Source organism: Nesoenas mayeri (assembly GCF_963082525.1).
Source record: "Nesoenas mayeri genome assembly, chromosome: 25".
Lineage (NCBI taxonomy): Eukaryota > Metazoa > Chordata > Aves > Columbiformes > Columbidae > Nesoenas > Nesoenas mayeri.
In genome coordinates, this window is record NC_137549.1 from 5,917,224 (window position 1) to 5,938,670 (window position 21,447).

At 67.1% G+C, this 21,447-nt stretch overlaps 3 protein-coding genes across 3 annotated transcripts in view; 1 reads left to right on the plus strand and 2 right to left on the minus strand.

Annotated features, from left to right (window-relative positions):
* Positions 1-3,042: 3,042 nt before the first annotated feature.
* ATP5F1D (ATP synthase F1 subunit delta) lies at positions 3,043-5,526 on the minus strand. Its single transcript, XM_080359451.1, has 5 exons — positions 5,321-5,526; positions 4,522-4,675; positions 3,987-4,075; positions 3,695-3,822; positions 3,043-3,170 (listed from the first exon to the last, which is right to left on the minus strand). The coding sequence occupies exons 1-4, from the start codon at positions 5,441-5,443 to the stop codon at positions 3,700-3,702; spliced, it is 489 nt and encodes a 162-aa protein (XP_080215577.1). The 5' UTR covers positions 5,444-5,526; the 3' UTR covers positions 3,043-3,170; positions 3,695-3,699.
* A 2,878-nt stretch (positions 5,527-8,404) lies between these two features.
* CBARP (CACN subunit beta associated regulatory protein) lies at positions 8,405-12,875 on the plus strand (the record flags this gene model as incomplete). The annotated part of the gene is made up of 9 exons (XM_080359498.1): positions 8,405-8,452; positions 9,283-9,428; positions 9,539-9,600; positions 9,863-10,028; positions 10,100-10,274; positions 10,454-10,606; positions 10,886-11,093; positions 11,208-11,391; positions 11,705-12,875. The coding sequence occupies 9 exons, from the start codon at positions 8,405-8,407 to the stop codon at positions 12,873-12,875; spliced, it is 2,313 nt and encodes a 770-aa protein (XP_080215624.1).
* Positions 12,876-13,557: 682 nt separating this feature from the next.
* Positions 13,558-21,447, minus strand: part of STK11 (serine/threonine kinase 11) — a 29,788-nt gene continuing 21,898 nt past the window's right edge. The window contains exons 8-10 of the mRNA XM_080359145.1: positions 21,207-21,400; positions 15,428-15,656; positions 13,558-14,493 (exon numbers count right to left, since the gene is read on the minus strand). Of these exons, the coding sequence (XP_080215271.1) occupies positions 15,448-15,656; positions 21,207-21,400 (403 nt within the window). The 3' untranslated portion in view covers positions 13,558-14,493; positions 15,428-15,447. The remainder of the gene's footprint in view (positions 14,494-15,427; positions 15,657-21,206; positions 21,401-21,447) is intronic.

Below are 21,447 nucleotides of genomic sequence, written 5' to 3' on the forward strand. Positions count from 1 at the left end.
TTCCATTCCAAGCAGCACAGCGCAGGGGCTGGGTTCTGTGCCCCCTCCCCACTTTCCCCAGCCTGCGAGTAGCTTTCCCCATCCGTGCCTCAGTTTCCCCAAGAGAGAACCTGCCCCGGGCCAAGGGTTTGGTGCTGCAAGGCTGTTGGCCCAGGAGCCGCTTGACAAGCACCAACACCCGCCCTCCGCAACACCCGTCGGCACTCGCTCCTGCGCCCGCATTTTGGGGTGAGGCTGGCGGGGCGACGTCTCCCCACGGCTCCGCTGCCATCTGCCGGCAAATCACCCCAGAAACGGGCCAGGATGGAGACTCCGCAGCGGGGCCACATCCTGCCTGCTGCCATGCCCCGCAGCGGGTCCCCCGCTCCTGCCCGCGGGGATTTTCCCTGTGCCGCGCCGTGCCGCGCTCCCTCCGCGGGGCCGGGGCCGCGCGCGTGGGCGGCCGCAGCAGAGGAGCATTTTCCAGAGCTGCAAAGCGAGAGGAAAAAGGTTCCAGGCCGGAATGATTAGCGCAGGGTGGGTTAATCATTGCAGCCGCCCCCCCGGAGGGCAGTCAGGAGGAAACGGCCTTGAGCCACCCAAGGGCAGCGCGGCCTGAGGCCACGGCCGGGCTGGCAGGGCCAGAGACTCGTGACCTTCCCACGGTGGGACCGGAGCCACCGGCACCGCCTGTGGCCATGGGGGACGTGAGGGGTCCTGGCGGGAGCCCTGTGCCCCAGTGCCACCCCCTTGGCCGGGTCCTGCTGGCACTGAGGCTCCCCAGGCTGGTGGGGGCTGCGGTGGGGCTGCCCCCCAGCTCCCCGGGCAGGGACAAGGGACAAAGGGTGGGGGGCAGCCCCTGCAGCCCCCAGCCCTGGGTGGCATGGCGGGCAGTGAGGCCGCGGCAGGAGCCGCAGCCCCGCGGGTCCGGGCAGGGAGCGGGCGGCGCTGCCGGTGAGTCAGTGCGGCCGGAGCGTCCCGGGGCTGCGGTGGGGTTTGGGGTTTGTTGTTTTCCTGCAGAGACGAGAGCTCGAACCTTTCCCCTGCATTTGGGAGCTGGGTGGGACGGTGGAAACGCCATGTGGCCAAGGACGGGGAGGAGACGCCAGCGCCGGGAGATCTGGCCCAGCAGAGCCCGGCCCCGCTCGGAAATCGTCCCCCACGAGGAGACGCCGCCGGCAGCGCCGGCAGAAAGGGTGATGCTTCACTTTCCGAGCGCTCCCAGCCCGGCTCCCCACCCTCCATCTGGCAGCAGAAGATGCAAGTCATGGCGAAAGTGGAAGGGAAGGAGGGGGCCCCACTAACCCCCCACCCCGTCCCTCTCGTGCTCACCCCACAGCACCCGAAACCTGGACACAAACCAACCCCGCTCCCCGTGAGAAGCGCCCGCGCTGCACCGGTGCAGAGAGCACGGCCAAGGGCGCCCCGGGAGGGGACACGAGGGGTCCCGTCCCCCTGGCGCTGCGGAGGCAGCGGGAAGAGCTGCTGAGAGGATGCTGACGGAGACGCTTTTTTCCCATCCTAAAAATAGCAGCTGGCCGTTTCCCCAGCCTCCCGGCCTCGCCAACGCCTTCCATTAGATGAGAAAATAAAAGAAACCAACGCAGAGCCACCTTCCGACGGAAAGAGCGCGGCTGCGAGTGCCGAGGGGGCACACGCCGCAAATAGCAACGGGGACAGAGGAGAGCGAGCGCAGCGGAAGGGGGAGCGAAGCCATCCGTCCCCAGTTATTCCCGAGACGTTTTAATTAGCACTCGGCTCTGACTTTGAGGCTTAGCTTATGCGCAGCGCAGCGTATGACCTTTAGAAAGGGGGAGAGAGGGGAAGGGAAGAAAAAGGCACTGGAGCAGCTCGGAAACTGGGAAATCGGCTGAGCTTCAAATAGGCTCAGCGTCAGGCACTCCGGGGCTTTTAATAAGCTACAGAGTGAGAAATTTAACACCAGAGGCACTATTTTTGATCACTTGAGGAGGGGAGGGAAAGACAGAGTGAGCGAGAGGAGGGGGCGGAGGTGGTGGTGAGAAGAAGAGGAGGCAGCCAAGATTACATCCCGGGTGGCAGCACCGAAAATAGCCGTGTCCCGCTCCGGCAGCGCGGCCGAGCCCCCAGCGCGCGGGAGGGCGGGCAGAGCCACGGCGCGCTGCCCGAGCAGGCAGCGCAACCACCCGCTCCGTGAAACCGCGGGGAAAAGGGGACGGGAGCGGAGGGAACACAGCCCCGGGAGCCCCCGCGAAACCGCGCTGGGCAAGTTTGCGCAGCTGCGGGAACCTGAAATCCCCCCGGGGAGCGTGGGGAGGACGGCGCTGAGCAGGGAGCCCGGCGGCAGATGGTGCTGCTGGCAAGACACACGTCCTCGGGCAGCTGGCACAGGCAGAACCGGCCCCTCGCTTGAACCCACTCCTGCCCATCGGTGCTGCTGCTCCGGGAGGCGCGTGGGGACGGGTGAGTTGCTGCAGACACACAAGCGCCTCCGGCTTTGTCCCGGCTGCAGGGACCTCAGGGCAGCCCCTGCGAGCAGCACCCCCAGAGCCAGCAGCCGCTGCCACCACACGCGGATCCGGGAGCGACCCCCCCGAGCCCGTCTCCAAGCGGCAGGGCAGGATTTCCCCTCTCTGCGCGCCACACGCGCTGCAAACGCAGCAGCAGGGGAAAGGGTCAAAGCCCAGGCAGCTGCTGTCCAGGTGCAAGAGGCATCGTGAAGGAACAGCCCAACCGATGTGAATTCCTGCGGCAACCGAGCTGGGAGGCTGAGCCGACGCCAGGACAGGGCGGGGGAGCCGCGCCAGGAGGCTCCGGCACAGACCTGCCTCCCGCGCTGCCGTAATCCTGCTGGCCAGGTGGATACTGGAGGCGGCTGACAGCACAGGGAGGGGGTTATACAATCTGCCCGATAAGGCTCCTGTAGGTGACTCTCCCACGGGAACCCCCAGCCAGACCCCGAGGCGGTGCCTTCCCCTACAAGGGCGCCCGCAGACCCCAGCGCGGGGCAGAGCCTGTCCCTGGGCACCAGCCACGGGCACAAGCCGCAATTTGCTGCCTCAGAAAAGGTGACGTACGGCGAGACAGGATTACACTTCCTTTTAATTGATCAGAGTGTTTTCTCCGCCTCCATTTGTCCCGCGCCATCTGTACAGCGGGGAAGCCAGGACAAGTAGGACAGTCTGGGGTTTCTCCCATCAACACCGGGATTCCTGCAACACACAAAGCAGAGTCCGTTGAATGGGGGGTGGGCTCGGCAGAGCGGGGGATTCTGACCCCCGCGCTTGGCCCTGACTCGGGCTGTTATAACTCGGCGCATAAATGAGCTGCTGGCTCGCTCACACCCAACCTCATGGGCCCAAGAGCAAAGGGACCAGAGATGAGGGGGATGATGGGGCCACGGCCCCGCTGTCCCCGCTGCGGGGAGAGGCCAGCGCAGCACACGCTGCAGCAGAGCGAGTCCCCAGCTACCAGCACGTGGAAGTGACAGGGTGAGGCAGAGGGAAAAGGGGCTGAGGGAAGCAGCCCGCCCGGCCTCCTCTGCGACACGGGCTGTTTGTTTGCACTGGGTGTACAGGGAGCAGAGGCCACACGTCGGTCTCCCTTGGGGCCCCAGGCATCCAGCTGCTCCCGAGCAGCCTGCTGCTTGTCCCTGCAGGGACCTGGGGAGGGACCTGGGGACACAGTGAGGCCCTGCCAGTGACTGCCAGCTCCCTGCCTGTCCTGTGACACTCACCTTCATTACTCCAGGGCTTTTACAAGGGCTTCATTGGCTTCTACTTTAATCTGAGCTTCTGCTTTTGCTGCTTCATCAGATGCTGCAGCCATCTCTGAAACAGCCTTCTCCAGGTTTGATTTTGCAGTCTGAACACGAGAGCACAAGGAATGTGTCATCGAGGCACCAGCATAGGACAAGTGACGTGTCCTGCAGTCCCTGAGCCACCCCCTCACCCCCCTGCAGATCTTGGCCCCAGAGGAGAAAAGGCTCTGGGGAGACCGTCCAGCAGCCCAGGGGACCAGGGACTCACAGCCAGATCCAGCATGTCCATGGTCACCGCCTCCTCCGCCAGCACCTGCACCGTGGAGTCCGCATGGACCGTGACGGAGCCGCTGCTCACTGCGAAGGCACAAGCGCGGGGGCCGAGTCAGGCAGTGCAGGCAGCGCTGCTCGACCAGCCCCATTTGGGGGTCAACACGCAAAACAGCACCAGCAAGCTCATCCCCAGAACCTCCACCGCATCCCATGGCCAAAACAAGACCTTGACGCTCTCCTGTAACATTTCCAAGTCCTCCAGGGATGTGTTTCCCACCAAAGGCGAAGCTAAAGCAGGGGATGCTCCCACAGAGTCTGAGTAGAACCAAGAAAACCTGACCCCAGACTGCAGCGTCACACAGAACCCCCTTTCCATGGCAGATCCCCAGCCCCCCAGGGAAAGGAGAAACCCCTGGAAGTGTGGCCGGGCACACAGCGATGGGCAGCGTCTCCGTCTCCGTCATGAAAGCCCTGAGCACACCCTCCCACGCACACATTCCTCCCTCCCCAGCTCCGCCTGCTCCACTTACCGAAGTACTTGGTGGCCGTGCCATCCTCAGCATACACCGTCACCACCCCCGGCTTGAGGACCTGCAGGGTGGGGACGTGGGAGGCCAGAATGCCGAAGGAGCCGGTCAGCGTGGGCACGTCCACCTGCTTCACGTTGGCGCCGTTGTAAAACACCTGGACAGGGAGGGCAGAGCAGATGGGAAGCGCCCGTCGGCGGGAACGCAGGGGAAGGAGAGAGCTGGCTCCTCCGTAAGCCGAGGGGTGCGCTGGGCAGGCTGCTCCCGCCCCGCGGGGTCACACACAGCAAGGGCTGCCCAGGACAGCCACAACCTCCCCAAGGGGCGAGCGGGCCGAGCTCTGGAGGAGGAGACGCGGGCACAGGGAGGGGGAGCGCACCCCGAGCCCCCCAGAGGCGCGGGGGGGACAGCGGAGGTGGCACATGACGCCAAGTCGGGACTGGGGACAGGCGAAGGGAGCGGAGCGCAGGGAGACCCCGGCGCCGCCCCAGCGCCCCGCACGGCACCCACCAGCCCGCCCCGGCCCCGCGCCCGCCGGCCCGGGGAGCCGGGCGGGGCTGGAAGAGCAAGAACGTCCCCGCGCGGGGCCCGGCGGAGCTGCAGCGGCAGCGGGGCCGGGTCGGGGCCAAGGTCGGGCCCGCGTCCGCACGGCAGCAGCCGCGGGGATCCCCGCGCAGCCCCAGCCCGACCCGCCCGCGCGTTCCCGGCCCCGGCTGCCCCCGCCACCAACCCCGCCGTCCGCCCCCGGTGTTCCCAGCCCCGCCGCGGGTCCCGCAGCGCGCCCCGGCCGGGCCCGCCGTACCTGCGTGGGCGAGGCGAAGGTGAAGGCCATGGCAGCCGGGCCGGCGGCGGGCTCCGCATACCCGCGGGCGCGGGGCGGCGGCAGCGCGGCGAGGCGCAGGAGGAGGCGGCGGGCGCGGAGCATGGCGGCGGCGGGAGCGGCCGGGCCGGCGGCAAGGGCGAGCGGGCGGCGCGGGGCACGGCGGGACGGCGGCGGGACTACAACTCCCGGCGTGCCCCGCGCCAGCGACTACACGGCCCGTGCGGCACCGGGACACGGCCGGAAGGGGCGGCGGAGCGCGGGGCGCACGGGAGTTGTAGTTCTCGCGCCGCGCCCCGTCGTTCCGCTGGTGGGTGTGGCGGGGGCGCGGCCCCGCAGAGCCCCGCCCGCCCGCCCCGCCGCGGGGAGCACGGGGGTCCGGGGGGCCCAAACGTGAGAGCATTCCCTGGCTGCGCTGCCGGGGCTGCCCCGGGGCAGGAGGGACCGGGGTTGAGCTGGCGGGGGGCGGGCGGGCAGGGCTCGCTGCAGGCAGGATGTGCAGGCAGGGCCGGTGCAGGCAGGGTGTGCAGGCAGGGTGTGCAGGCAGGGCTGGTGCAGGCAGGGTGTGCAGGCAGGGTGTGCAGGCAGGGCCGGTGCAGGCAGGGTGTGCAGGCAGGGTGTGCAGGCAGGGCCGGTGCAGGCAGGGTGTGCAGGCAGGGTGTGCAGGCAGGGCCGGTGCAGGCAGGGTGTGCAGGCAGGGTGTGCAGGCAGGGCCGGTGCAGGCAGGGTGTACGGGCAAGGTGTGCGGGCAGAGTGTGCGGGCAGGGTGTACAAGCAGGGTGTACAGGCAGGGTGTGCAGGCAGGGCCGGTGCAGGCAGGGCCGGTGCAGGCAGGGCTCGGTGCAGGCAGGGCTCGGGGCAGTCCCGTCCCCACGTGACGCCCGCGCCGCGCGGGGGCGGCTCCGGTTCATTCATAAATCCCGGGGCCGCCCCGCTGCACCGAGCGCAGCGGCGGCGATGGAGCCCCGGCTCCGGTTGTAGGTGAGTGTCTGGCCCCGCCGCCTCGCGACAGCCCCTATCGCGACAGCAGGAGCTGACCCGGCTGGGGGGAGCCCATCGCTCCCCACCGTGGGTGGAGGTTCCGGGGGCTCCTGCATCCCTGCCTGCATCCCTGCCTGCATCCCTGCCTGCATCCGGCATCCCTGCCTCCATCCCCGCCCTACATCCCTGCCTGCATCCCCCATCGCCAGGCTGGGGCCGGGGGAAGCAGAGCAGAGCGGGGCCCCGCGGGACACGCACACGCGTGGGGCACAGACCCACTCCGTCCCCCCGCTCCCGCGGGCTCACACGTGCGGGAGCGCGGCAGCACCGCCGGCCCCGGGCCCCCTCCCTGGGCACCGGCCCCGTGTCCCCAGCGGGGGGACAGCCCGGGGACCGGCCCACTCGTCCAGACAATGGCCGTCCTGTTCCCGCCGGGTCACCATGGAGACGGGATTCCTCCATGATGGGAACAGGAGGGACATTCTTCCCGCCCCCCGCGCCCCCGCCGCTGGATCCCCCCATGGGGCGCCCATCGCTCCTCGCCTGCTCCCTCGGGGTCCCCCCGTGCCATGCCTGGGGCCCTCCGAGCTCCGGCACAGCTGGGGACCAGAGCAGGGACCCCCTTCTCCTGCCCCTGGGGTCACAGGGTGGGTTGTGTCACCCTCTGCTCAACCCAGCCGCTCAGAGATGCCCGATGTCTGGGGCAGGTTGGGGGGGTCTCTGCCCCGGGTGCTCCCCAGCACCCTGATGCTCCCCAGGGGGTTCACACCCCAGGCTGTGGCAGGGCTGCCCTGCGTGGCACAGACGTCACCAGCTCTCGCCACCAGCTGTGACATGGTCACCTCCTGCGCTGTCCCCGCAAGTGGCTTTTCCCACCCGACCTCGGGCTCCATTCACATTTTTCACTGACCTGATTTTGAGCAGTTTCCGGCGCCCCAGATGGTGCAACACCCCCCCCGCCTGTCACCCCAGGGGCTCCCCCAACACCGCTGTCACCCCCCAGCTCACCCCCGGTCCCCTCCAGCAGCTTGGGACACACAGACGGGGACACACAGACCCAGAGCTGGAGCTCGGCAGCCCCTGGGAAAAGGCTCCCTGGGGCCGTGCTGGGGGGGCGAGGGGGTCTCAGCCGGGTGTGCAAAGGCCACGGGGTTTCTGCTGGAGTGGGGCTGTGGAGCTGTCTGTCTGTCTGTCTGTCCTCTGGCCCTGGTTGGCTCTTGCTCCTCAGGAGCTCGGCCCTTCTCCATCACCCCCGGGCCCCTCGGCAGCCCCGTCCCCTCCTGCATGGGGACGGTCGATGACGGAGCTGCTGTTGGGCTGACTCAGAAGTGTCACCCGTCACACGCCAGTGACACCCACGCCAGCTCCATTCACACGAGATGTGGGGTGGCCATCTGCTGCCCTTCCCTTCAGCGCCGCCCCTCGAGCTCCCACAGGCAGGGCCGGACCCCCGGCAGTCCCGTCCCCCCAGCACCGGTCCCTGGGCACGGGGGGCTGAGTTGGCACGGTGGCTCCTCCGGGGACAGCCGTGCTGGACCAGCGTGATGTCACCTCCTTCCCTGTGAGCTGTCCCAGCCCCCCGGGCCAGCTCTGGCCACCAGGACCGGCCACCACTTGGCCCCCCAGCCCAGCGTGGGGACGCGGCCTCTCTCCTCCGCTCCCCGGGCGCAGGGACGGGCTCTGTGCCCCAAAGGAGGCCCCGAGTGGGGCGCAGGGTGGCGGCAGTGCCCGTGCCCCCCGGGACTGTGCCCCGCAGCGCTCCTGCCCCCTTCTCCCCATCCCGGCCCCACCTGCCTCCCCATCCCTCCATCGCCGCTTCCCTCCATCCTCTGACCACACCCTCCGTCCCTGCCTCCATCCTCCCTCCTGGCCACACCCTCCCTCCATCCCTTCATCCCGGTCCCTCCCTCCATCTCTCCATCCCGGTCCCTCCCTCCCGGTCCCTCCCGGCAGCTCCGCACCGCGGTGCCGGGCAGGGCCCGGGGCCGGGCAGGAGCCGCCGCCGCCCCGGCCCCGCCGCCCCCCCGGCCCGGCGCCTCCCTCTGTCTCCCCCCGCCCCAGGACGCGCTCGGGCCGGGACGGACCATGAGCGATGACCCGACACCGTGGGACAACGCGACGGAGAGCGCGACGGTGAGCGGGGCCGCCCTGCCGGTCCCTTCCCACCCCTGCCGGTCCCTTCCCACCCCTGCCGGTCCCTTCCCATCCCTGCCGGTCCCTTCCCACCCCTGCCGGTCCCTTCCCACCCCTGCCGGTCCCTTCCCACCCCTGCCGGTCCCTTCCCACCCCTGCCGGTCACTGCCCGTCCCTGCCGGTCCCTTCCCACCCCTGCCGGTCCCTTCCCATCCCTGCCGGTCCCTTCCCATCCCTGCCGGTCCCTTCCCACCCCTGCCGGTCACCGCCCGTTCCTGCCCACACCGGGTCCCGGGGGAGGGGGGATGCGCTGCCGGTGCGGGGCAGCGCGGGGGGCGTGGGGGCAGCCGTGGGGCCGGGGGCTGTGCTGGAGTGGGGCTGGCACAGCAGCCAGCCAGTCCCGCTGTCACCCGCCTGGCTCTGCCCACCCGGGGGGTGGGTGACACTTTCCGTGCCCTGTGCAGCCCCCCCAGGTGCGCTGGGTGCTGGGGGGCCGAGGGCCCCGGGTGCTGCTGCCAGCTCAGCCCGTCTCCCACAGCCAGGGGGTGTCAGCAGCGACCCCCACGCCAGGGCAGGACTGGGGTCCCGTCCCCTCTGCTGCTCGGTGCGGGGGCTGCTGGCAGCTCTGCCCCCCCGGCTGCGGTTGCCTTGGTGAAGGCAGGTCCCCGGAGCCGGCAGCAGGCCGGGGGCGGCGGGGGAGCGCGAGCGTCTCTGGGGAGCAGCGCTCGGCATCAGCCTCGGCGCGGGAGGGGGCTGCCCGGCCCCCCGGGAGGCGGCTTTGGGGCTGGGCCGTGTCCCCCCGGCGGCTCAGCCCCTGCCGCCCCACACAGGCGGTGCCCGGCGAGGTGTCCCCCCAGGATGGCTACGTGCTGCTCCTGGCCCTGCTCTCCATCTTCATCGGGGGCACCCTGGTCCTGCTCTCCGGCATCCTGATCATCTGCCGCCGGTGCTGTGAGGCCGACCGCCGGCACTCCAGGTGGGACTGGTCATGGCGACAGGCGATGCCGCTGTCCCTGGGGTGTGTGGCACAGCGAAGGGGGCCAGGGCTGCTGGCACCGGCCACTGCTGACCCTCCTTCCCCTGCAGAGCCAGCGATGACCCCGAGAAAACCAACACCACCTACCTGGAGGACTCGCAGCCGGCGCAGGGTGAGTGCCACGGCGGGGCTGGGGGTGCCGCGGTGACCTGCCAGCGATTGCTCCCCAGGGCCACCAGCTGCACCCCAGGGGTGGCCACGCACCCCCTGCTCCCCCGTCACCCATCCCAGTGGTGCCCGGACCGGCAGCCGGGAGCAGGGTTTGCCGGGCTGGCATCGGGGCCCCGTGTGCAGCGAGTTTGCCAGGGCTCAGCTGGGGAAGCCGGCGTGCACCACGGCAGGGGGACCCTGCCTGCTGACCCCCCTCTGCACAGATATCACCATCAAAGTGGAGGACCCCGACTGCCTGTCGTCCTCCAGCTACCGGGATGCGGAGAGCGAGCGGTTCCTGTCCTCCAGCTCCTCCACCGCCCGCCGCGTCTCCTTCAACGAGGCCGCGCTCTTCGACCAGGGCAAGAAGACCCAGGAGAAGGGGAGAAGGTGAAGCAGCGGGCTGGGCTGGGGGGACAGGGGGGCCTGGGCGGCCCCTCCTGACCCGGCGTGCTTGGCAGGTACACGCTGACCGAGGGGGACTTCCACCACCTGAAGAACGCCCGCCTGACCCACCTGCACCTCCCGCCGCCCGCCCTCAAGATCGTCACCATCCACGAGTGCGAGTCCAGCGAGAACAGCCTGGCCATGACCCCCCGCCTGCCCCCGCCCAAGCCCGGGCTCGCCATCTTCCAGGTGAGCCCCAGCACCCGGGAGGACGGGGGGACCAGGGGATCCTGTAGCACCCCAGGGAGGCACCGCTGGGCTTGGGCTGGGAGTCTCGGGGCGTTGCCGGCCGGGGGGTCCTGGGGCGCAGGGAGCCCCTGCTGGTCCCCCCACCTGGTGCGAAGCCCCTGAGCGCGCTCTCCTCGCAGCCCCCCGCGGGGGCCGTGCCCCGGCCGACGCTGCCCAGCCACGCCGTGTGCCCCAGCTCTGCCCTGCCCGGGGACACCTTCAACTCCACCGTGGACACCAGCTTCGCCGAGGCCAGCCCGGCCACCTCCTCCGACTCCGGGGAGGGCCCCTCGGTGAGTGCCGGCGCGGGGGGACGGGCCCACGCGGGGGAAGGGGCTCTCCAGCCTGGGCAGCCTGCGCAGCCCCCGGGCCCCTGCCCCGCTCTGCGGAGAGACGTGGGCGTCCAGCTGGAAACAGCCTCAGCCCCCCCGCCCCGCGTCCCCGTCCCCTGCCCTGGGGGACATTTGTGCATCTGCCGCAGCTGAGCTGGGACAAAGGAGCCGCGCTGTGCCGGGGGGGCAGGGGCTGCGTCTGGAGCCCAGCGAGCACTCACAGCCCCCCCGGTCCCCCAGTTCGCAGCGGCGCCCAGGAGCGGGAAGGCAGCCGGGACGGGCAGTGGCAGCCCCGGGGAGCGCCCCCCGGCCCCCGCGCAGGGCACGGTGCTGCAGTTCTTCACCCGCCTGCGCCGGCACGCCAGCCTGGACGGGGCCAGCCCCTACTTCAGGATCAAGCGCTGGAAGCTGGAGAGCACCCAGCGGGCGTCCAGCCTGGACACCAGAGGTGGGAGCCGCCGCGGGGGCAGCGGGGACAGGCCAGGCGGCTGCGGACACGCGGGCAGGGGTCTCGCTGCGCCATGGCGGGCCCGCCCGCCCAGCCATGCCCTGCGCCCCCCAGGGTCCCCCAAGCGGCGGCAGTTCCAGCGGCAGCGCGCGGCCAGCGAGAGCATGGACCAGGAGGACCGGGACCCCCACCAGACCGACATCATCCAGTACATCGCGCACACGGATGACGTGGCCTTTCACCCCGCGGGCAGCCCCTTCCTGCCCTCCCCCGCCAGCCCCCCACCCTCTCTCGGCAGGTATTTTTCAGTAGATAGAGGGGACAGGGACGGGCGAGCCGGGCACCGGGAAGGCACCGAGGGACCTCGCGCTGCCCCGGGCACGGGGGCTCCCGCCTTCGTGCAGCTGCGGTGGGGCTGCCGGGGGGCGAGGGCCTTGGGTGAGGGGTCTGCGCAGAGCTGGGGGTGGGGATGGTGGACGGGGGCACGGGCGGGGCGGTGAGAACAGCATGGGGCAGCGCGTGGCACCACGGCACTGCCGCGACCTCGTGCCGGCCGCCGGGCTGGCGGCTCCCGGGGGCCGCGGGGCCGTGACGCCGGGCGGCACCCACAGGTTAGAGCCGGGCGAGGGCGGCGCGGGCAGCCCCAGCGAGGCTGGTGGTGCGGAGCAGCCCAGCGCCTACCACGACATCTGGAGCCTGCGCGCCTCGCTGGAGCTCTACGCCTCCTCCGAGCGGAGCAACGACCAGGACTCGGTGCGCAGCGACGGCGGGGACAGCGTCTCCTCCGCCGGCGGCGTGGCCCCCTGCCCCTCCTCTCTGGACGAGGCCGAAGGCCCCGAGGAGAAGCTCTGGGGCCGACCCAAGCTGGAGGAATCGGAGTCCGGCACGCGCAAGCTGCTGCAGATGGACAGTGGCTACGCGTCCATCGAGGGCCCCAGCCGGGGGGGCGAGGAGGGGCCCCCCAAGGACCAGACGGCCTCGGAGAAGCGAATTTGCTTCACCAGCGCGGGGCGGAAAGGCACCATCTTCGAGAGCTTCGAGGGCCGCGAGCCGGAGGAGGAGGAGGAAGATGAGGAGGAGGAGGAAGATGGGAGCGCAGCCCGGGGTGCAGCGGGTGGGGGACCCCCCCGTCCGCACAGCCCCCTGGCCTGGTCCCCCTACGGGCAGATGTTCCCGGGGCGGGACGCGCTGCCCCGGCGGGACTACAGCATCGACGAGAAGACGGACGCGCTGTTCAACGCCTTTGTGCGCCACGACCCCCAGTTCGACGAGTCCCCGCTGCGGGGGAAGCACCGCTCCCGCACCCACCTGCGCAAGCAGTGGCAGCACGCCAAGCAGTACAGCGACCCCGGCGTGCGCTACCCCGCGCTGGAGCGGCACCGCACGCCCCTGCGCCGCGGGGACAGCGCCAACTACCCCCTGGACGCCCGCTTCCACAGCCCCCTGCCCCGCATCGTCAGCGCCGGCGACGAGGAGGCGGCCGAGGCGGCCGACGGGGTCCCCCCCGCCCCGGCGCTGCCCGACCCCGAGATCCAGGTGATTGTGGAGGAGCCGGCGGAGGCGGCGCCTGAGCCCAGGGCCGGCCCCGAGCCCCCCGGGGATGACGACTGTCCCGGCCCCGGGAGGTGCCTGGGAATGGGCCCCAGCTCGGAGCTGCTGGACAAGATCGCGGGCGGGCTGGAGGAGCGGCTCTACGGGCACCTGAGGAGAGCGGCAGAGAGCACGGAGCGCGCGGTGACCGTGGCCGCCAGCGACGCGCCCCCCGACCACAGCCCGGTGTAGGCCCAGCGAGGGGGCAGCGACCCCGGTGCGGGGGGGTCCGGACCCACCCGCCGCCGGCGCGGGGACCAGCGCGGTCCCGGGGCACGCGGGGAGGGCGGCCCTGGCACGGCAAGGCCAGGAGGGCGCGTGGGGTCCCCTGGCTGTGCCCCCCAGCGTGGGGGGGCCAGGAGCACGGGGTGGCCGAGCCCCCTGGCTCCCGGGAGCGAAGTGCCAGGTGGAGGAGCCCGGGGGGGTTGGGGGGCAGAGGGGAGCAGAGCGGTGACCGGGGGGACGTTGCTGATAAACCCCCAAAAGCAGCCGAGGCCTCGTCCTCGCCCCCGGCAGAGCTCTGGCACAGCCGCTGCCCCTCTCGCTCCGTGTTTTACAAGCAATAACGCCCCCGGGTGCGGAGCAGGGGCTGCCCTGGCAGGGGGACAGCTCTTTGAACCCCCCAGCCGTGCAGGGAACCTGGGATCTCAACTGGAAGCGGGGCCGGGGGCGACGTGTGGGGCGGGAGGACGCTCGAGGGGCTGGGGGGGCAGGACCAGCCCTGGGACTCCCTGGAAATGCCCCTGGTGCTGCCCCCCTGCCTGGGGGAGAACGGAGCTGGGGGTGCCCGGAGGCTCCGCCCCCCCCAGCTGCTCAGAGGGTATTTATTGATTTGTACAGAGGCGGATGCTGCTGCTCGGGGGGAATTGGCTTTTTATTGCGTTTTTATTGGTGTTCCAAAGGACGGGTGGCAAAGAAGGGGAATTAAAGAAGCCCAAGCGGTGTGAGCTGAGACTGGGCGGGGGGGCAATCCCCGCGCCCCCCAGTGCATGCGAGGCGAGAGGCCGCGTCGCTCCTTCCCTCTGCAAATCTCTGTCCAAAGCACCAACAACTCAGCGTTTTTAAGTCTATAAACAAAGGAGAACAACAACAACCCAACCGTGACCTGTCTGAGTTTCCTTCGCCCCCCGCCCCGGGAAGGACACGACACCCACCTGCTCTTTTCACTTTATTTTTCTTTCTTTAAAAAAAAAAAAAAAAAAAACCAACCCAAAAAAAAAAACAACCAAAGGAAAGACGAACGCACCCATTCCCTTTTCCAAGCCCTTTTACAGCATGCAGGTTTAATAGAGTTTTGCTTTGTCTTAATACCTGTTTGTTGGTTTTTTTGTCCTCATCTGGTTTATTTTAAACACATCACGATGTGTAGGAATCTCTAAATATACCGCAAATATAAACAAAACAAAAAAAAAAGAGGAAAATATATAATATATAACAGTAGTCTAAAACATAAAGTGCACGGCAATGGCTTTGCACGACTTCTACACAGCCAGGCGGGGGGCGCGGGGCGCAGCGCCCCCGGCCCCGCTCACCCCACCCTTCCCATGGCTAAATTAAAACCAGAATCAGTGTCTTGATTGGCAAAGTGACCGGGGAGGGGCAGCGTCTCGGCGGTGGGAGTCCCGGGGTCGCGGTGGGAGTCCCGGGCTCGTGGCGCTGGGGGCGCGGGCGGCTCCTTGGGGGTTCCTCCTTGGGGGGTGGCTCCTCGGGGGGTCCTCCTCGGGGGGGTCCTCCTCGGGGGGTTCCTCCGGCTGCTGTTTGGGTCGAGCACAGTTCACTCCCGGAGCGGCAGAGCTGGGGCGAGGGGGCGCTGGGGGAGAACAGAGCAGGGGGAGGATGGAGAGGGGCCGGGGGGCCCTGCGCTGTCCCCAGGAGGGGTGGGGGGACCCTCGGCCAGTTGACCCCAGACCCGGGGAGCAAACACCCAGGGGAAGAGGCAGTGTCTCAGTTCGCACCGAGGAGACACGTGGTTCTCCGCCTGCTTTAAGCTGCTGACTAAAGGGGGGCGACTTCCAGCGCAGCCACCTCGGGGCGCGACGGCCCCCGCTCCGCAGCCTGCAGACCTGCAGACCTGCTGCTCCCCGGACCCCCGGCAGCTGCCACGGAGCCCCCCAGCGCCCCGGAGCCCCCCGTGGGTCCGGAAGGGGATGAGCGGCGGGAGCCCCGCAGCCCGGCGCTTGCTCCCCGCTGCAGTGACTCCCCGCGCAGGTGACTCACTCCCGGCCATGAATTAAAGATGAAACGCCACCGGGGCTGCAGCTGCGGGGGGAGGATCGGGCTTTTATTTCTGGCTTTTTTCACACCACAAAGCTGGTCGTGATCCAAACAGATAGCGGAGCCTCAGCCCCGCAGAGCCGGTGACGAGCGCGAGCGTGCGGCCGGGGGCGGATGAGCGCGGAACATGAGTCACTGCTGGCTCCGTTATGAATGAGGGGTGGGGAGGAGGGGACGGGGGGACAGAGCTGGGAGGAGGAGGGGGGGCAGGGGAGGTAGTGGGGGGACACTGGTGCCAGGGAATGGGGGTGTCACAGCGAGGAGCAGGGACCAGGGCTCTGCACCCAAACACCACGGGGACGCAGGCTCTGGGACACTCACGTGTGATGCTCAAGACCAAAACCTCTTGTCTCCCCAACCAGGACTACCAAACACCCTTTTCCTACCTAAATCCCGCTGCCCGCGGTCAGGGGGTGGCTCAAGTGCGTCCCCCCATTCCCTGGCAGTCTCGCTGTCCCCGGCTGCCGTACCTGTGCGGAGCGCGGCACGCTCACTGCTGCTTGCAGGTGGAGAGCTTGCGGATCCTGCTGCTGGCCGAGCAGGCCTTGCGCGAGGGGTTGGACGAGGCGCTCGCCCGCCGCTCGCCCTTGGCTTTGGTGCTGAGCTGCCCCGGCTCCGTGCCGTTCATGCAGACGGGCTTGGGCAGCCCCCGGCCGCGGCTCTGCCCGTTCTGCCCCGGCTCCTCCTCAGGCACCTGTCCTGCAGGGGAAAAGACAGTCAGGCGGGGGGGCAGCGGTCCCGGCATCGCCACCACCCTCACCTGGGACGCATCCTGCAGCCCAGGGACACCAGAGCCCCGTTCTTCCCCCCATGGGGCACAGCAGAGGGTGACCCGACAGGGACATAGAGCCCGCACCTCCCTCCCCGCTCCCCTGGGACACAGGGATGTCCGCAGAACAGGGACACAGGGATGTCCGCAGGGCCCCGGAGCAGCTGCCGAACCCCCCGACCCAACGGCACAGCCTCAGATAACCCCGGCCAGAGCAAATCCTGCCCCAGTTTCCCCAGCACACAAGAGAAAACCTGAAGCAGCGAGCAGGAACCACAGGCAGGAACCGTGTGTCCCCACGTCCCCTCTTCCCCAGGCAGCCGCCGTGCCCACCCCGAGCCCCGGCTGCAGCGGAGGAAGCCGCCGCTCCTCCTCCTCCTCCTCCTCCTCCCTTCTCTAGGGGAAGGTGCCAGTCCAGCGCCGGCCCAGGGAGCAACACCCAGGGCTGGGTGTATTTGGGGAGCAAACACCTGGCAGAGTCACAACAGGGGCTGGGACAGCGCCCGTTCGTGTCACCACTGGCCGGAGGGGACACCCCAACGGCAGAACAGCTCCGGGTCAGCCCGCTGGGCCGGCGCGGTGACTCAGCACAGCAGAGGAAGAGCCGCTTCCAGCGGCGCCTGGCGCGGCCGGGCCGGGCATGGCCGGTCACCTGGGCAGGGACCGCGGGCGCAGCGCCGGCCCCGAGCGGGGGGCACGGCCGCAGCCCAGCGCGGCCCCAGGTCCCACAGCCCATCCCAGGGCTGCCGCGCAGATTCGGCAGGTTCCCGGCCCCCCCACCGGATCCAGCCGTGGCAATTTCCTCCCAGCAGCAACGTCACGCTCCAGGGCCCTTCGGTTATGACTCAGAGGTTTGAGTGGAAGCGAAGGCTGTAAGATGATTATGTATAATTTTCTTTAAAGGATGCTCAATCCTTTCTCCGCCAAGGCCGAGCGGCACGTCATCCCCCCGTACTTGCGCCAGCGATCACCCCACTGCTGCCGCGCTGGGGAGGAGGGGACGCCCGGGGATGGCGCTGGGAGAGCTGCTGCTCCTCTGGGGAACATCGGGGTCCAAATGGGACCCCCGTTCTCCGTGTCACCGAACGCTCGCAGAGACCCTGAGCAGCAAGGGCGGCAGGAGCCGGGACCCGGCACCGGCCACGATGGGCGCCCGATGGGGACCAGTTTGGTAGAGCCTCCCGGTGCGGGGACCGGGGGCAAAGCGCAGGCAGGAGGAGGCTGCAATAAAAGTGCAACCCTGGGAATCAGGCAGCAGGTTGAGCACTTGCAGCCTGAGAACCAGGGAAGGGATTTCTCCTCCTAAAACCAGGCTTAGCTGCAGAGCTGGGCCCAGGCGGGAGTTACCTTGAGAAACGACTCCGCTGATTGATCCACGGGTCAGAGCGGGCAGCTCACCTCCCTGGCGCTGCGGTGGGGACGCGCCAGCACCGGGTGACGTTCTGCCAGGGGCTGGGGACAGGCGCCCAAACACGGGAGAGGAGGGCAGGACGGATCATGCTGGCCCCACAGCCCCCGGGACAGGGACACAGGGACGGCCCCGGGACAGGGGACACAGGGACGGCCCCGGGGCCATGGAGCAGCTGCCGAACCCCCCAACCCAACCGCAAAGCCTCAGATAACCCCGGGCAGAGCAACGCTCAGCACCGATCCTTCCCCTCCCTCAGCTCACGCCAAGTCAATTAATATTTTTGACTAGGGAAGAAAAAAGAATCCAAACAGTTCATTTGTCTTTTGAGTGACTCTTCCCTCCTCCCCCTCCAGAGGCGCAGTCCCCGGAGTCTGTTATGGATGCCGAGGAGGGAGGGTGAATCGCGAGCTAATTTTACCTCCTTCACCAATGACAGTTGCTGACGTTCAAATTAATGAAAATAAAAATTGAACAGGGGCTGAAGTCTTGGCAACCGCCGGCCCCCGCGGAAGCCGGTGACCCAGCACTGCGCCCGGCGGAGCAGCCGCATCCCACCCCGCACCGCCGGCCGCACCGCTAAAAATACAACACACGAGGGGAGCGGCAGCGGGAACGCGCGTGTTCATCGCGCCACCGCGCACGGCTCTTAACGGCTCCAGCCAGCTCATTCAGGCACGAAAGCCCTTTCAGAACAAACCCGTGAAGAGCTTTTGAATGGCTGCGTTTGTCAGGCGCAAACGCGCAGCCATGATTTGTGGCGAGAAACGCACCTTTCGAGCGGCAGCCGCTACCGAAAGGCTCCAGCCCGGCTTCGTTCTGCAGCCCCACGCTGAACGTGGCGCGAACCAGAGCCCCGCGGAGGCTGAGCGGCCGCTTGGCGCTGCAGGACGGGCTGTGGGGCAGAAAAACGCCGAGCGTGGCCGTCCGAACGGGGACGGTGGCACAAGAGCAGCGGGGATGATGATGATGAGGATGATGACCAAGACGCTCACGCGCCCGCTCAGCGCATCGCTGCGTCCCCAGGGACACGGCGGCCGCTCCCGGGGGATGAGGATGAGGATGCGGCTGCTTCCTCACGGTCATTCTCTCCTCGGCCGAGATGTTTAACACCGGTTGAACCAGGGGCATGTAACATTTAAAGCTTTCTACAGAGCTGCATAAATCTTTAAATAATCCTTTAAAATCAAAAGCACGTTCTCAAGGCCCCTTCTTCCTCTGGAGAAGGTAAGATTGATTTAATGAGGTTCCCCCTCTCCCCTCCCAAATCAAACACCCACTCCCACCTATGAGTCATTTGTACTCGGCTCTCGCTGCCCAGCAGAACCACCACTGAATTCATCAGCCATCTATGGCTTTGGTGTTTAAGTTTTATTTTACTATGGCGTCACCGTTAGAAACGCAACACTGACTGTAACACGGGGAGCGCTGCCTGTGGGGCCACAATTACCCTTTAGGTCTCGAAACCCTCTGAAACAGCACAAATGACACACAAGAACTTCCAAAAAATCTTCCAGTAATTTGCCTGTCAGCTTCTGAAACAACAGCTCTTATTTGGGTTTAAACACCGCTGTTTGCGTTAGGAGCGTGTAAGAGCTGGTATCAGCGCTGCGGAGATGATCTCCCGCTATCAGTCACCTGCGTGGGCACATCCTGCTCGGCCCAGACGGCCACGGCCACACCAGTATGGACCAGTATGGTGCCCGGGGGCGGTGGGAGGCGCGGGGGACACGCCGAGCGGCAGGAAGGTGCCAACACGTGGGCCCCAGCCGGGACCTCGCAGGCTCCGCTGCTCTTCCTCAGAGGAAGGGCAGAGCACAGGGCTCGCCAACGCGGACAGTCACGTGCCGCAGGACAGACACCTGCCCGCGGGACAGACGGCTCTGTCCCGGACGCGCAGCCACGCTCGGATGTCAGGTCGGCCTAAGCTGCTGCTTTCCAACCATACTGCAGGGCAGAAACCAGACAACGCGGGGCAAGCGCCCTGGAAACTTTAAACCGGAACAAAATGTTTGAAGCAGAGCGAGAACAGACAGGAACAAATCTGTTCAGAATCAGCCGTGGGGCAGGCTGCAGCTCCCCTTTCCTTACAAACGCAAAGCCAAAACCTACAGAACGATTCCCTTGCGGAACAAAGTTATCTGCTTCGGATACAACTGTCCTGGAGATGGGTGGGATCCTGACGCAGCTTGGGAGGAGCAAGGAGCAGGTCCTGTGCTCTCCAGCCTGGCCTAGGCTAAGCTCGACGCTCCTCTTCCATGGCTGACGAGAGCGCGGTGTCCTCTCCGCGGGGCTCGTCGCGGCTGCTCCGCGCTCCGCTCTGTGCGCTAAGCCCTGCCTCAGCCTCCTCCTCCTCCTCCTCTGCAGCTGGGGAGCAACACAGCACCATTAGACACGCGCACGCTCGCTGGCCAGACTGACGCCAGAGCAGCAGGAACAGGCAGTGCGGTGGGCTGGGACACGGCCGAGAGCAGCGATCTGCTCACCGCCCCGGATCACACGGGCCGATGCTCCTCCTGCAGCCGGCTTGGAAAGGAAGACGCCAAACTGGGAAAGGATGGAAGTGGTGCTGGGGATGGATTTTCCAGCCTGGCAGCCCCACCGCTGCGCTCAGGCCCTTCCAGCCCCAAATCAGAATCGCACCTTGGGCACCGATGCACAGGCTGCTCCTGGTGAGAGCTCTGACGGAGGAGGATGCGCAACCCCTGACACGGGGAAAGTGCCGGGCGAGGCCTCTTCTCTCCTCCTTCTGCACTTCGAGAGGCCCCAGCAACCAAGTGTGTGCTTCAGTGAGTCAACTGCATTTTTAAGAGGGTCCTTCCTTTTAAAAAGCCTCCGCCAGGCTGTGAGGAAAGGCCTGGCCTTGGCTGGATTCTAGCACAAGTCTGTGCGATGTAAGCAGAGAACACGGGACAGAGCCCTGCGCGTCACCCAGCCGGCAGCGGGACACTCGTCCTGTTAGAAAAGGTTCTAAATTACCCGAGTGTCACCAGTGAATCGGCACTTGGAAACAGATCTACTCTGGCGTGATGAACCTCCATCTGTCCCGGCAGGTCCCCCCCGTCCCTGCGTGGCCAAACACCCGAGCAGGTGCTGCAGCGGTGTCACCCGGGGGTGTCGCAGCACAGAGCCCTGGGCTCCAAGCAGCCTCGCCCCTTCTCCCCCAGGAGCCAACCTTGTCACGAGTTGCTGCCCAAAACCATGGGGCATTGCGTACAATTTGAGGCTTGTTACAATTCAAAGTCTGACGCTTCCTTGTTCCACAACAGCGCTTCAAAAAAGCCATTTCCACCTAACCAGGAAACCAAGAGAGCAGCAAGGTCTTCAGGTGCAAGACTGGGTAAAACCAGACCTTGCTTTAAATCAGATCCACGGCAGCCACCAGGCCATCGTTAATGGAAGACTAAAGTGGTTTGCTTAGTCTGGAACTAGAGAAACCAGGTCTTTCTGCTCTGCCTCACCACAGACATCGCGCTCCCGCCTCCTGCTCGCAGGCTGCACCGTTACCGGCACAGCCCGGCCAAGGCAGGAAAAGCCACTCGGTTACCACCACTTTGTAAGAACTGCCCCGTCTGACTGGTTATCTTACCTTAAAACAACACGAAATCCCCAACAAAGAGAAAGCAATTCTGCAACCAGATAGTTCCCCAGACTGGAGCAGAGAAAAGGGCTCAGTGTAAAGCTCCAAGCGCCCAGCTGCCCCAGATGTGCCATCTTCTCCACACACTGAGTCCCTTTAGGGCTGTGCTCCAAAATAACCCAGTCTAGCAAAACTGGCCAGAAGAATTAAATGTGCTAAACAGAGTCGAGCAGGAATGAGCTATTAGTGGATGCCGGAAGGAAACGGGCAGACGGGCAACGCGCAGGAAGGGGCATCCTGGCTGGTCAAATAAAGCACCGAGGCATCCGGAGCACCGCGGCTCACGCGCTGTGCGCCACTCCCACCACTCCATAATCAATAGTCTCCCCCACTGCTGAAAGGATTGAGACCTCGAGGCCTTTCCTGAAAAGCTTTAAACAGACCAAAAAGAGCCATTTCTGCCCGACCCATCTCAGCATCATTCTCTCCTACCTGGTACTGTGAAGTCCTGAGTGTAGATGATATCATCTTCAATGTCATACAAGTCATCATCTTCGTCCTCATTGTAGCCATGCAGATCTTCCAGATAAGGCACCGCCGTCATGCTTCTCCACCTGTCCTTTGTTTCTGGGCTGGGGGGTATGGGCACCAGAGCCTCTGCCTGAGCGTGTTTCTTACGAAACCAACTGCAAAGAGCCCAAGAACAGGGTTTCATCAGTACAGCTTCGTTCTG

Excerpts from the sequence above, each read along its gene's own strand:
- ATP5F1D (XM_080359451.1), bottom strand. The coding sequence starts at position 5,443 with ATGCTCCGCGCCCGCCGCCTCCTCCTGCGCCTCGCCGCGCTGCCGCCG. Across the intron at positions 4,076-4,521 it reads CACGGCCACCAAGTACTTCG|TGAGCAGCGGCTCCGTCACG; the intron begins GTAAGTGGAGCA and ends GTGCCTTCGCAG. Across the intron at positions 3,823-3,986 it reads TGGACATGCTGGATCTGGCT|ACTGCAAAATCAAACCTGGA; the intron begins GTGAGTCCCTGG and ends TCTCGTGTTCAG.